General features: G+C 38.1%; 1 protein-coding gene across 1 annotated transcript in view; it reads right to left on the reverse strand.

The window, feature by feature from the left end:
• LOC103507012 (transcription factor glial cells missing 2-like) overlaps nucleotides 1-13,087 on the reverse strand; it is a 32,963-nt gene extending 19,876 nt beyond the window's left edge. Inside the window, exons 1-5 of the mRNA XM_026821973.1 lie at nucleotides 12,975-13,087; nucleotides 9,219-9,321; nucleotides 8,493-8,742; nucleotides 3,128-3,246; nucleotides 2,594-2,725 (exon numbers count right to left, since the gene is read on the reverse strand). Of these exons, the coding sequence (XP_026677774.1) occupies nucleotides 2,594-2,725; nucleotides 3,128-3,246; nucleotides 8,493-8,742; nucleotides 9,219-9,321; nucleotides 12,975-12,988 (618 nt within the window). The 5' untranslated portion in view covers nucleotides 12,989-13,087. The remainder of the gene's footprint in view (nucleotides 1-2,593; nucleotides 2,726-3,127; nucleotides 3,247-8,492; nucleotides 8,743-9,218; nucleotides 9,322-12,974) is intronic.
• Between the last annotated feature and the right edge of the window lie 2,554 nt (nucleotides 13,088-15,641).

Consider the following 15,641-nt stretch of genomic DNA (forward strand, 5'->3'; position numbering starts at 1 on the left):
TGACAGAGGGAACTGTAACTGCTATGGTCTTATCGTCCCGAAATCGAAGAGAGGAGATGCTCTTCAGCTACCTTACCAAGAATAGGTACTTTTAGGTAAGAAGGTTAGGGTACCCTCTACCTCAGCCATTCTTAACCTATGGTCCGTGGACCACTAGTGGTCCGCAAGAAGGTTTCAGGTGGTCCGCGAGAGGTGAGTAAGGAAAAAGTCATCGTGTCTCTATTACTCTATTTTATATAACATACTCCTAAGAAAGAAAAAAAATCTTTCCTCTTTTCGTACAATAATGTTAATTTTTCTCATTTTCTATCTCTTTTCCTACAGGTATACGAGAACCTATTCTTCGCCGGACATACATTATGGACGGTGAAACTCCGTATAACATTGTCCGTGAAGACGGCTCCCAAATCACAGAACCACTCGCAAGATGCATCATCCATGTCAGGATCTGCATTGACAGGGAGGATGTACTGGTAAACAGTATATCTTACCGCGGATGATATATCTTCCTTTGGACGAAGAGTAAATATGAATCGACGTGGGTGGCTCAGCCTGGACATGCTAAACCTACCATTATCCGACTATAACAGTTATTAATGGCTTATTGATTTGGAATTAATTATTCCGCTCCTTGCTCCCTATGGCGGGGATAGGGTTGCCAACCGTACGTTATTTCCCGGAACAATCCGTATTTTTGTCAAAAATCAAATAATGTTCCGCCGGAACACACCTTTGTTCCGGGTTTTTTCCAAATCTATGGAAAATACGGGAACTGACTAATAAACAGAAAAAATAACAAAAAAAAAAAAAAGTTTAAAAAGATAGGTAGGTATGTACGAAAAACACAAAAACCCGCGAGTCAAGTAGGTATTTTTTCAGCCTTTTAGCATGTGATTTTCAGTACGCGTTTCGTTATTATCAAGGATACTTTCATCAGTCATTTTTGGATTGAAGTCACTGTAGCAAATGGACTCTCTTGGTAAACAGCAGAAAAGGCGGGCTACAAAACCAGCCTCATCATACATGTCTGTTTAATCAAGGAATCTGCTAAAGCTGGTTATGAAAACACCATTACACCGCTTAGCACCGTTACGTGAGCAATAATTGTGTTAGTTATCGTGTTTCAGGCTTTCAAGGGCTATGGACCCCCAAAGCTTTAAAATTTCAGAGTCTGGCCTACAATAAAGGAGAAAAGCCAGCACCCTCTCCCTAAATACGGCCCTGATTTTAGGCTATAAGGAAGGTATTGGGTGTTTTATTGTAACCATCTATAACCAAAATTTTCGGGGTCTATTTTATCCCCAAAACAAACTAACCCCGCGGCACTGGTCTAATTTAAATTAACTATAAAACCTAGTTCTTTTTTCAAACTTTCTTGCCCCGCGTTTCTTGTTAGTGCTGCTGGGAAGTGATTTATATTACCGGTAAGCCCCTCCGGGTTCGAATCTCGCCACTACACAAATATTCCCAATGTCATCGGCCACTACCTGTTTGAATAAATAACCGATTTATTACTCCTGTTTCGAGAGAACCTGTTGATTAACGTGTTATCACTCTAAGTTCGTTATCACCAGGGATTAGGGACCACCGCAGCTTGATTTATGGGACACCCGGGAGTTTGGGATAGTTTACGGGACTGGAAACCACGTTTGGACTTTTCAGTCTGTGTGGTTTTAAGAATGTTTTTTGAGGTTTGCCTTCAAAAGGGGTGGTTCCCCGCCCCCTACAAATTTTTAGCCAAGGGGGTTATCTTTTTATCAAGGGTGTATTCTGGGCACTGTGTGTAAGTTAGAGAGATAGGTATGTAGGTAGTTTGAGGTTCGAGCCCCAGGTCAAGTCATAATATTTGTGACAAGCATTGATGTTAAAAACAATTATAGGTATCTAGTAATTACACTAATAAAAGGTATGTCTAAAGTTTTTTTTTTCTCACTTTGAGTATGGAAGTACTTTTCTTTGTCTGTCTCTATACTCTCTATATCTTTATTTGATTATTTATCAAAATTATTTGGAACTGTAGAATCTCTAAGGCCAGCCTCTCACTATCAGGTAGACCCAACAGGTACACCTGACAGTGAGTGGCTGGCCTAACTGGAGTAACTAATTGGATGAAGTTAAATTAGAAATGTTAGGCCGCAGCATTTGAACTAGTGGTCCTTACTGTGTGTAAGTTAGAGAGATAGGTATGTAGGTAGTTTGAGGTCCGAGCCCAGATCAAGTCATAATATTTGTGACAAGCATTGATGTTTAAAACAATTATAGGTATCTAGTAATTACACTAATAAAAGGTATGTTGTTGTTGTTTTTGTTGCTATAGCGGCTTTAACCGATTGGTGCCAGGGTATTCCGGGGTATGTAAGAAGTCAAGATGAAGCTGTGGTCAGTATTCTGTAGTTGTGTAGGTATTGGTTTTGTGTGTGTCACCGTCCTACGGCAATGTTCAATAAATTAGCCAGAGAATTTTAGGAAGATCAGTTTAGTCTTCATCAACTTTTCAATCTGGTATGAACTTATCAATCTGGTATGAACTCCACAAATTTAATCTTCAATAGGGTCAAGAGAGATAAAAGGTATATTAATGGGTAGGACTTACTTTATTTCCTAAAGCGGCCTCCCTGGTCAGTAGAACCGCTAAACCTCGGACCCTTCGGCCGGCTCCTAAACTTCTTCTGGCCTCTGATGTGGACTTGGCCTCTGGTCTCAAATGATCGTGGACACCTTTAGCCTGAAATCAAAGCAACACAGAATTTATAAAGAACCAAGATTTTTTTAGAACCTAAAATAAACCATATGTAGGTTTGGATTGGGATGTATCAATTTTTACCATTGAAATTTTCTTTTTCCTTCGGATTATTACCTACATGCGGGTATCTAATTTAAAAGGCGAAACAATCCACAAATGGAGACCTTGTGACCCTTTTTGAAGCTGTAAAACTGGAGCTATGTCGAGTGCTCCGTCATTTTCAGTCAAGAACTTTGACGTACCTAATAAATGGACAGGTATGTCAAATTCTAAAAAGTAAATTTTCAGCAAGACACACCAACCACATAGGTAATAGTAATACTCATTTAGCCCGAATGTTCCTAATATGATATACTTACTGTAAGTATACCCTATTGGTCTTACCTGGAAGAAGATCCCGTAGTCTGTATGCCTCCAGAAATGCGTGACGGGATAGCCACAGTGTCCCCTACATGGCATAATCTCTAGTCGACCTGTGCATTTCCTATTGGGACATGGTTTACCTGTAACACAAAACCAGATGGCGTTAATTTGAACGTAAGTTATCTGTGAGGAATCAAACAGAATAGACCAGAACACAAAATAGTCTCTCGAATGTAACAAATCGGAAGTGAAATAATTTCCGAGTCAGAAAAATGCAACACTCAAGAGGAGCTGGGTGCAAAAAGGGCAGTAAACGAAAATCAGCAAACTGAAATTAACTTCAAAGTTTTCAATTTTTCATCAAAATCCCTGAAAAGTATGTTTACAAAAAACACGCTAGCCAGCCTAGTTAGCTTAGTTGGTAGTGCGTCTGCCTTGTAAGCGCTAGGCCGCGGGTTCGATTCCCGGCCGGGGCGGATTTTATCCTGATGGGATAATGTTCGTTCTCGGAACGGCTGGCTTTCTCCTAATCCTGTCTTCCTTCTCTCTTCGATTTCGGGACGATAAGACCATAGCAGTTACAGTTCCCTCTGTCAAACCTCTTAAAAAAAAAAGAAAAAAAATATTCTGCATACAAGGTCGGTTAGGAAAAGGTAGCAGGGAATAAGAATAGTGGCTTTTATAAACAATTTTCGTCATTGCACAAAGAGCTTTTTTCAAGGGGTTGGATAGAGGGAGCTGTAACTGCTAAGGTCTTATCGTACCGAAAGCGAAGAGAGAAGAAAGACAGGGTAAGAGAGAAAGTCAGCCGGTCAGAGAACGAATCTTATCCATTTATATTTATAGGATAAAATCCACCCCGGGCAAACCCGCAATCTAGGACTTACAAGTCAGACCCGCTAGTCTCTAAGCCATCACTCTAAGGCTTCTAAGCTAACTAGGATGACACAGAGGTTTTTTTTTTTTTTTTTAAAAAAAAAAAAAAAAAAAAAGTTACTTTACTTTTTTTTTTTTTTTACTTTATCCAGGAAATATTAAAAATCCTTTGATAGAGATAAGCGGCTTTCTTAATGTGAAAACGCCATGTTTTATCAAATTGAAATGTTTTTCCCTCATTCTTATCTTTTATTCTGTAAAATTAAGGGGGGGGGATGTTGATAGGCCATTTTGCCTCTGCAGCCACCATGCAAGGTATGTAAATCCAGTCAAACCACAAGCGTCTAATAAGTAATAATCAACAGCCATTCCCATATGATTATACAGAATGAATGAAATAAACCACGCCAGACCTTATTGTTATTATTCCAATGTTCCAATGTAGTTATTCAAGAATAAATTGTATTGTAAACAATGCGTTCCGGGGCGAAAACTCAAGAAACGGGGGCCCAGGCCCTCCTGGTCTAGAAATTGGGACTAGGCCCTCCTGGTCAAGAAATGGGGACTAGGCCCTCCTGGTCAAGAAATGGGGACTAGGCCCTCCTGGTCAAGAAATGGGGACTAGGCCCTCCTGGTCAAGAAATGGGGACTAGGCCCTCCTGGTCAAGAAATGGGGACTAGGCCCTCCTGGTCAAGAAATGGGGACTAGGCCCTCCTGGTCAAGAAATGGGGACTAGGCCCTCCTGGTCAAGAAATGGGGACTAGGCCCTCCTGGTCAAGAAATGGGGACTAAGGCGAGAAATCGGGGCAGAAAGTGGAAGAGACGTTTTTGGAAAAAAGAAAACTGCACCTTCGGATAAGTATTTTCCCATCTTATTTCTTATCACATTGGCCATTTCTCATCCCTAGAAGAAAGAGTGACTGGAAAGGAGAGTAAGGGTGTGTTTATGTACTGGGCTGAGCTAGGCCATTGTCGGCCTTTAAGCGTGTAAAGTTGGCGGGAAATTCGAAATTTGGATTTTTTTCCCGCAACTTGTACAATCTGAATTCATTTTTTACTTTTTATCTTCTTTAGTTTGCACGTTTATATTATACTTTTTATTTATATTAGATATTAAAAACAAACGAATTACAAAGCAAACAAAAATAAATATAAAATAAATTTTAAAAATTGCCGCCGGGAAAGCTATCTCACGTCGTCCGAGCTCATCCTAGCCCGGTACATAAACACACCGTTAAGCTCTGTCCACACATAGGTAGTCGACGGCCGTTGATCAACCGTCAATCGATGTGAAAAGAATACCTACACCACACAACTTTTTTTTTTCCACACAACCGTCAATTGATGGTCGTCGTCTATGTGTGGAAACAGCTCAAATTTCAGAATACCTAGGTACTAAGGACGATAGATGAATTTTGTCGCATGAGAGAAAAGGCACATCCACCAATTCGTTCAAAAATAATATAGTTCTTTCCCAATCTTCTTTCGCCCTTTCGTATATTCCTCTCTGATCTCTCTTTATCCCTCTCTCTCTCACACACACTTTTTCTCCTTCCCTCTCAAAGTCCCTGGCGCTCTAACTATATAGTATGTAAGTAAACAGTACAAATATACCTAACTATCAACTAATAACACAATATTACCTATGCGTTCATAATACATATATAGATATATAAACAGCTCCGTCTCAAATACAGGGTCTACCCTTTTGTCCAAACCTTTAAACCTTCATCACAAAACTTTTGGCCCACCCTGATGTACATCAAGTACCTACCTATGTGTTCATAATACATACATAGGTACACATTTAATACCTACGTCTCAAATACAGGGTATCCCAAAGCGACTCTTTAGTCCGAACCCATACACCTTCGTCACAACCTTTCGGCTCACCCTGTAGACCGTGTCTTCCCCAATGTTGCATATTAATAACATGGTAAAATCCATGGTTGTCAGCCTACACTTGTTTGCTGAGAGCAATCCAAGTAATAATCATGTAAAGCTTGTCATTTTACGAGACCAAAGGAAGATACAGAGTAACATGTTGGGGTCCCAGGAAGAACTTTAGGTACAGAGAAACAAGTGACATAGTGGGGTCCCAGAATATTTGGGTCGAGGTGTGATCTTTATATTTTTCGTGGGAGATGAGTAGATAATGCCACAAGACAAGATACTATGGTCACAATATCCGCAATATCGCAATCGTTGTATTATGACATTTTGAATTATGAGCGAAATAAGGAGCAATCAACAGGGCCCGAAGTCATAACAGAAAAGTTCCGGGACCAAGAAAGAAGAGCGGGGAGGTTTTTTAGCGGGTTGAGCGGCCAGGAATGGTGCCACAGAAGGGCGAAACACCATACCCTGAGCCGTGACTCCAGCATACCCTCCACACCATGCTGGAGAAGTCATAAAGATTTTTCCTCCTCATAAAAAAAAACAGACCCAGGAAAAATCCAACACAGAACTAACAAGAAATGGACCGACTAACATGGAGTCAAAATAAAAGGAAACAATAAGCAGAGCTAATAAGGAACTTAAAAAAAAAAAAAAAAAGATGAGTGGTAGCAATGAAACAACTGCTACATTGGACGCACTTGGTCTGTGGCGTAGCATGCCCATTCCGTAGTATGCCTCTCATCAGATGGGCGATAAGAGACACAATACTTCCCATTTAGGTGCTGGGTCAACACGAGAACACCAGAAAGTATAACCCGTTGAAATATTTGCAATCGAAAAACGAGTATAAATTTTGTCGATGGTGGGATTCGAACCCGGGACCTTCTGCATAGCAAGCAAGCGCGTTACAACTGAACCAACCGTGCCCCCTTGCTGCTCGTAGATTTATGTTAGACGCTGGTTCACTGAAGTTCAGCAACATCAAGGGGTTTTGTACCTGGGCGAGTGACCGTCCGGCCTTGTGAAGACAATATTTAAGACTGGATCAAAGAGCTGATTCGTTCTCGGAACGGCTGGCTATCTCCTATCCTGCCTTCCTTCTCTCTTCGATTTCGGGACGATAAGACCATAGCAGTTACAGTTCCCTCTGTTAAACCTCTTTTTTTTTTTAAAAAAAAAGAGCTGAAATCCCAGTAAAGGCGAAGTAGCAAGCGGAAAAAGGTGACCAAAAAAGGTTTTAGTACATAGTTGAAATCATGGTGGAGGCGAAAATTTTCGTTTTGGTTGAACCCCGTATGTCATATTAGTATGATGTACAATTAGCGTTGTCATTTGTGACGTGATCAACTAGGCGTGCCGTAGTATGTCCCAGGCCGTAGTATGTCTCAGGTATCATGCTATGAGAATCACTAGAAACCAACTTTCAATCCTATCTCATCGTGATAGTATGCTGACCTAGGCCCCTATTCGACGAAACAACTTTCCACTTCCCTCTTCTAAAAGCGAAGATTGGGGAATCGTTTGGGGAACTTTTCGCGAAAGGTATATGGTTTTGACCTTATGACGTTACATAATACACGGAAAACCTTTAAATGCATTGCCTAGGACCCTAGGTAATAATTTCTGTGACTTCAAAATTTCGGGAAATTTAAGTTCAACACAGTAGCTAGATTAATAACTTGAGATCAACTCATTAGCTGTTGTAACATTAAAACACCTGATTATGACTATGTACTTTCAAGCTGTAGATTTGAAAGAAAGTGGTCAGGTAGTAGGTACTCTACAAGTAGGTAGGTACTCAAGCAACAATAGTCCTACAGTCAACAAGGCACGGTAACAATTCAAAAGTAATCATCTAACTGTAATGCAAAACAATATGCATATAAAATACCAAGCATACATAAAAATCGCATTAAATTGTTCAGCAATAGAACACCAATAATTTAGCGTTGAAAAGTTTAATGTCGGATTCATGCAATACAAATCAATTGATAGCCCAATAATATCATACCAATGGTAGAGAAGAGAGTTGGACGAAAAAGTTATTGTCTTATGCAAATAGTCTCGGATCTCTTGGAAATATTGTTGGATTTAACTCTTGCAAATATCCTTGGAGTCGGCTGTTGTTGGGTTGTTTGTCTGTCTTGTAGCTCTATTGTTTCAATATTTTCAAAGTTTCTAATGTGTCATCTAAATATTTCAAGAAACATCTAACTTCACAATAGAATATTAGATGAGATGAGAGAAAATCTGGTCAGTTTGAATATGACTGTAAACCGGAAGGTAAAAGATGCAGAGGAGAACAATATATTCTTCTGTAGGTACCTAGGAATTTTCTTGCATTGCAAAGATGCAAAGTGATATTATAAAAATACAATTTCGGATTTTTATTATTATTATTTTTATCCAGCACCTCACCTGAAAGCTACGAGTATGCCAAGATGATGAGTTCCAGTAAGAACGAAATGTGTTTTAGGCTGCTCGAAGGTGTTGGCTAAACCTGGAGCAATCGGTGGTGCTTCATCCCTAAGACTAGAAGCCATTCTGGCTTCCACAATCTGAGTCTAAACTAACTTAGTTCACACTTACTGCTGGAAATCAATAACTTACCCGTCTGTTTCTTCCTCGCCTTATCACAGATGGCCGGCCTCAGATGTACCGAATCCCCACTAGGTAGTACACAGCGCCGCGAGCACACCAACACCCCCAGACAAGACTTCTTCAGGATGTGTACATTGTGGTTGTTGGTGTTGCGCATTGCCCAGCCGCTGGCGTGGCGCTTAGCCTCCTCACTGGACGCTGGGTAGACGAAACGGCAGTGACCATCCGCCCACTCCTGCCACGAGTTGAACTCCGTTACCTGAACAGGCAGAATATTTTTTTGGCTTATTAGAGTTTAAAAAAAGGGTTTAATAAAGGGAACCGTAGTAAGACAGACACCCTAACCTAAAAGCTAACTAGGCTGGCAAATAGAGGTTTAATTTCACTGTAAAACTTCCGAAGGAGTTTAGGGACGGGCGTTTTACCCTCTATTCAGCGGATTTCAACGACAAGCTATCCGCCTAGCGCCTACTCACACTAACCTCAGTTAGCCTTAGTGGGCCGGGGGAAAATCAGCAATAACCAACAGCACGCGGTTTCCCGGATGGATGACCATCTGGGCATGTCCGAGGGTTGACATATTCACCACTTTACCGTCCTCCAGGATCAAGCGTTCCGGGAGGCGCTCGAACGTCAAGAGTTCGAAGCGCCGCCCGGCCTATATTAACACGAAACAGAATTTCAGTAAACAAAAGCTAAACTAAGAAATACAAGATATTTTGGTTGTCAACTTACCCTAGGAATGACAGAATCGTTGATGTCCCAGTCGGCAGTATGTCGGAATGATCTAGGAGAGTAGGGGAGGACGCTTTTCATAACCGGCGACCCGGTCTCCCTTCTGGAAAAGAAAATGGAGACGAACAATAAAATTATATCCTCAATTTTTAGTACATACCAAATTAAATTATCTATAGTTCATCCAGATCAATGTGACAGGAATGAGTCATCAACCCAAAATGAAGAAACCAATCAGATTGCAGGAAATCCTTACATTGTTGCAATTGAGGTAAAGGTCTATTTTTGATGTACCTACTAACTACCTACCTTATTCTTGGTTCCATTTCAGAACTTTTTCTAAAAGGTTCTCGCGGTTTTAGTGGTCACTCGGGTTTAACGACGTGTGGTATATTTGCGTCTTTGTCCCACTAAAGTTCAGTCTTTATTTATGTTTCAGTCTTTATGGCACAGTTTAATTTCGATATAATAAAATGGCAATATTACTTTTACCAATACATTCCTTGACAATCATCATTTGATTTTCTCATAATAAGAAATAATTTAAGAGAAATAGACAATAGACACTTACCTACTATTAACTACTTAGATAGTACATAATTATAGTAGGTATATGCAGCTATCTGCATACTTGAATACGTAAAAGTATTTAAGTATGTATTCTTCATTGGACTGTCTCATAATAAATGTTCCAATAAAATGCCAGGGTACTTTTACACAAGCTACCTACCTTACTAACTAGGTACCTACCTTATTCTTGGTTCCATTTCAGAACTTTTTCTAAAAGGTTCTCGCGGTTTTAGTGGTCAGTGGTCACTCGGGTTTAACAACGTGTGGTATATTTGCGTCTTTGTCCCACTAAAGTTCAGTCTTTATTTATGTTTCAGTCTTTATGGCACAGTTTAATTTCGATATAATAAAATGGCAATATTACTTTTACCAATACATTCCTTGACAGTCATCATTTGATTGTCTCATAATAAGAAATAATTTAAGAGAAATAGACAATAAATACTTACCTACTATTAACTACTTAGATAGTACATAATTATAGTAGGTATATGCAGCTATCTGCATACTTAAATACGTAAAAGTATTTAAGTATGTATTCTTCATTGGACTGTCTCATAATAAATGTTCCAATAAAATGCCAGGGTACTTTTACACAAGTACTTGGATAGTTTCTCAGTAAATTGGTACAATCCACTAAAGTTCCGAAGAAAGGACAGATGTCCACAATTTAAATGAAGACCATCCAACAACCACTCCTGAGCACTATAACCACACCATCTGAAACATCTACAACCCCTTTTCAAAACCACAGAAGGCCCTCTAATTAGAATACAAAGTGGCCCAACAAGCGACAAAATCCAAGAAGTAATAACCACAACAGGCTATCGCTCTAAGTAGAATATAAAGCGGCCCAACAAGAAACAACCACACTTCCTAGAAGAAGACCATCTAACATCAACCACTCCTGAGCACTATAACCATTTGATGGGTACATTCACATCTCCAATCCATCTGAAACATCTACAACACAACCCCTTTCCAAAACCACAGAAGGCTCTCGTCTTAATTAGAATATAAATTTGTTGTTGTAGCGGCTTTAGCTTTCGCCGAATGGTTTTGGCAGAGTAAAGAAAAGATATCTTTTTGTATCTGCCATACACCGGGGTGATGGTCTCTAGCCATGTTTAATTGGCTCATCCTGTGTAGCTGTGCAATATACCTTCCCCTTTTAAAGATTCTCTACCATTGCACATGTGGCATGTTTGGCAACAATGCCTATTTTTTTGCTGTCACATTGATCTGGACACACTATAGGTATCCCTAAGTAGGTAAAGTACTCAGCATGATTAGGTAGGTACTAAATTTACCTAATGTGGGGCCACACTTTGATAAATAATAATAATTTGGTAATAGTTACCTAATCCAATTAGATTTAGTAATATGATTGTTTAACTTTGGAATTTAACCAATCAAATTGATTGATCAAATTTTATTAAAATAAATACCAAAATGTCGTCTGACCATATGAAGCTGTATTGTAGATTGATATGAAGGTACCTACCTAAGATCAAACAATGAACATCAAGTTGCAAAATTAGTTAAATTAGTGGATGTGTCAAATTTTCCAAACAAAGTTACCTAGTGTGGTCTTGGATGGATAGTGTTAATGAAATTGAGTTTAATTGAGGTGTCCAAAGGTATTCAATCGTATGTCTCACTAAAAGAAAAAGAAAGTGGTCATCCCTGAAAGGAAATTTAGTGGCCATCCCTGTTAACCCTAAAATAATGTGGTGGTAATGGGAGGGTGTTTCAACGAGACAAACACGTAGACTTCCAAATTTAATGACAATAATGACCCATTCCAAAAAGATACAAAAGGAGGTGTCACAAACGTGTGCTACAAAAGAGTTGCTGATAATAATGGTGTCCAAAGGCTATCTAAAAATTGCAAAGGACACGAGGCCCTTTGTAAATGATGTGGTGAAAACATAGCCGCAAGATGTAAAGTAATGAGGGTGACCATTAGACCACCCCAATAATTATTATCTTATTATCAGTATTTTATTTTTATAATTTATTATTTTTATTATTGGTTTTAACGCTGATGCCTAAATTTTACAGTTCATCTATTGTAAATTAGGTAATGTTGGACAAAGTTGACTAAGAAAATTTCGTCCTAATCAATCTTCATCTTCATGTCGTAAAAAAAATGGATGGATGGATAAGAACCTGCTTATTTTTAAGTTCTGTGTAAAAATGTATCAAAACTTGGGGTGTTCCCCCAATGATGGGTCTCCTGGGTTCTGGACCCAAAAATTGTGGCCCCATCAAAAGGTCATTCTTAGGACGAGTATGTTAGGTTATAGGCCGAAATTTCAGCTTTCTATCCTAAAGTTGTTCAAAAGATATTCTGGGGTTTCCATAAATGAAACTTTTTGGTTACCCTGTAGCCAGCTGTAGCCTGTATTGTTGTGCTCATCTTTCATAATCTAAACAGAGATTTTTGCTACTTGATAGTTCAACATTTATGGGGCAAATTGCTATCGATTTTGAATTGCTACTTAAAGCTACACCCCACTGTTTTATCGGTCATGGATTTTGCTGGGTTATTTGTAACCAACTGACCCCCTACAATGAGAGGTATATCAGTTGTGAAATGGTATCTAGCTAGAGCTTGATCCTCTGGCTATACCAGATTTGAATCCTAGCTTGGAAGCTAAAGCCTCTGGTCTATAACCTAATGTTACAGAGGCATGTTCTCGCTGAGAATGTTTGGAGAAACTAGTGACTTTTCACATGAGATTGTAGACCTCAGACTATTTTGCAAGGATTTTTTCCCCCAAATTAATCAAAAGGACATTGAAGGCCATCAAAATTTTCAACTACACATGTTCAAGTTTTTTGCTACCTCACCTTTTTCTCATGGATAGTTGAGCTCAATCAGCTCAAATCTTTCAATCAAATCAGCAATCAAATGGTACCTTTCATTTAAGAAAGGTAATTAGAATGAAAATAGAATAAAATCGAAAATTAATATCTAGGTATAATAAACATAATCGGTACACATAGGTAGATGCCTTTGAACAGAATCAAAATAAAAATTTACTTACCCTATGACAACCATGATAGGTAATCCAGGATGTTAAATCCTTCACAAGGTATCCTGATTTGTAACTAGGTATAATAAACATAATCGGTACACATAGATGCCTTTGAAGAGAATCAAAATAAAAATTTACTTACCCTATGACAACCATGATAGGTAATCCAGGATGTTAAATCCTTCACAAGGTATCCTGATTTGTAATCCTTATTGACAATGGTAAAACAAGCACATCCACTAATAGTAAACCAAGCACATCCACTGATCACATAAAAACACACAAATTAGGGAGATTATTTTTTGTAACACATAGTACTTGGTATATACTTTATATTATTAATTTAATTATTATAAATAAATTAACTCCATAAAAATTAAAATATAATAAATAAAATAAATGGGCAATTTAAATTAAACACTTGAAAGTCTTGCCAGCGAGCGCCCGAATTTCACACGCAAATTAATTGAAAATTTTATTAGATAAACGAAATACTTATGATCCTGATTTTATCAATTCAAATTAATTCACTCTCGCTTTATTTATTAATTGAATTATTTAATTAAAACTGATAGGTAAATCAGTAAATTGTTTTCCGAAAAAGTATAGATAGGTAATTAGGTAGATTTCTCTTAAAAAAGTAGAGATAATTAGATTTAATACGTAACTTTTTCACAAAAATACGCCGAGAAAAAATTAATTAAATTTTATGATTACGATAAAACTTCCACCCTCATGAAAGTGCAATATAGTAACTGAGGTCTGGTTTCTGGTAAGGGTTAGAATTAGAAGGTAGGTGGGAAGGTGTTCGCTGGCTCTAGGGTAGGATGTATCAATTCCGTAATAGAATGGTTATTATCGCCTCGACCAATGGGGAATGCTAACTCCACCTCTAGATTTGAATATTTGTCACGGAGCAGGCTCGAACTCAGGACTCTGTGTTGGCGAGCCATGGTGAGGAGTTTTTCTTTGTCGTAGGATTAGAAATGAGTTTTATTGACGTTTGGAGTTTTGGCATCTCCACTAATACACTGATTTATTTGATTTCTCGTATGATGTACTACCTACAAAGATGTACCTACTTATCAGTGGATGTGTCAATTTTCGGAGGAAATATACCATGGGAATTTCGACATCTCCACTAATTTCAGCGAATGTATTCTTGGGTTTTCTGCGGAGAAAAAAGAAAAAGATCGTTTACAATCAAAACTTTTTTTGAAAATCTCCAATTCTCCATTGATGAAAGGGGGTTTATAGGATAATAAAGAATGAGTCCTCAATGAAACCTATGCTGCAATTTCTAATATCGATCCTGATTGCAAGCTAAAGAATTAAAGATCAACATTATACCTATTAGTCTAAACATAGAACTTTCAATAAGTAGTATCATTTTATGGCTCTACCTAATAACGAACAAAACTTGCATTTTTGTTTCTTTTTAATTTACTTACATAACTTTATTTTATTGATACAGTGGAACCTCGACAAAACGAAGTCCAAGGAAAGCACATAAAATTTCGTTTTATCGAGGTTTTCGTATTATACCTATATTACGAAAACCTCGTTATATCGAGGTCAAAATATAGTTTCGTTATATCGAGGTCAAAATCAGAGTAACTTCGTTGTACTGAGGTAATTCTACTCGATTTTAGGATCACTTCGTTATACTGAGGTCAAAATTCAATTAATTTCGTTATACACTGAGGTCATTTTCCCGGACTCATGCCCAAAAATACTTCGTTGTATCTATTCTTTTTACTTCGCTATACTGAGGTTTTTGCCTCTGAAGGGAAGGGAAATCGACTTTTCTTCGTTATATCGAGGATTTCGATATATTGAGGTTCGTTATATCGAGGTTCCACTGTATCTTATTTATTGAAGTAAATATGTATTTATTTGTTCTCAGAGGTATCTATTTTAGTATCCATTTATTTACTAGGTTGAAAAAAAAAGCTAAGAAAACCTTTAAACTTCAACCCTACCATGCGCAGAGTACCAGATCTGGAACAAATTATTTCGCGCCATTTTTTAGGTCCAGGATCCGCAGAGTGCCAGATCTGGCACAAATTATTTCGCGCCATTTTTTAGGTCCAGGATCCACAGAGTGCCAGATCTGGCACAAATTGAAAATTGGCCAAAAGAGGGTGAAAAAATGCGTTTTCTTTTAATGTCTTTGATTTCCTTTTTGTACTCGTCAAGACCTATAACATACTAAAATTTGAGCAAAATCGGTGATCTTGCGCATGGTAGGGTTAAATCTTTCAAATAGGCGTACAAGTATGTACTTATAGCTACCTAGGTATCTACCTACAATTTATTAGGTACCTACCTTTAGAATATTGTACCTCCGTACAAAACTGACCGTATAGACAACTACCTACCTTACTAACTAGGTACCTACCTTATTCTTGGTTCCATTTCAGAACTTTTTCTAAAAGGTTCTCGCGGTTTTAGTGGTCAGTGGTCACTCGGGTTTAACAACGTGTGGTATATTTGCGTCTTTGTCCCACTAAAGTTCAGTCTTTATTTATGTTTCAGTCTTTATGGCACAGTTTAATTTCGATATAATAAAATGGCAATATTACTTTTACCAATACATTCCTTGACAGTCATCATTTGATTGTCTCATAATAAGAAATAATTTAAGAGAAATAGACAATAAATACTTACCTACTATTAACTACTTAGATAGTACATAATTATAGTAGGTATATGCAGCTATCTGCATACTTAAATACGTAAAAGTATTTAAGTATGTATTCTTCATTGGACTGTCTCATAATAAATGTTCCAATAAAATGCCAGGGTA

This window comes from Diaphorina citri, unplaced genomic scaffold (assembly GCF_000475195.1).
Source record: "Diaphorina citri unplaced genomic scaffold, Diaci psyllid genome assembly version 1.1 scaffold281, whole genome shotgun sequence".
NCBI classification, from domain to species: Eukaryota; Metazoa; Arthropoda; class Insecta; order Hemiptera; family Psyllidae; genus Diaphorina; species Diaphorina citri.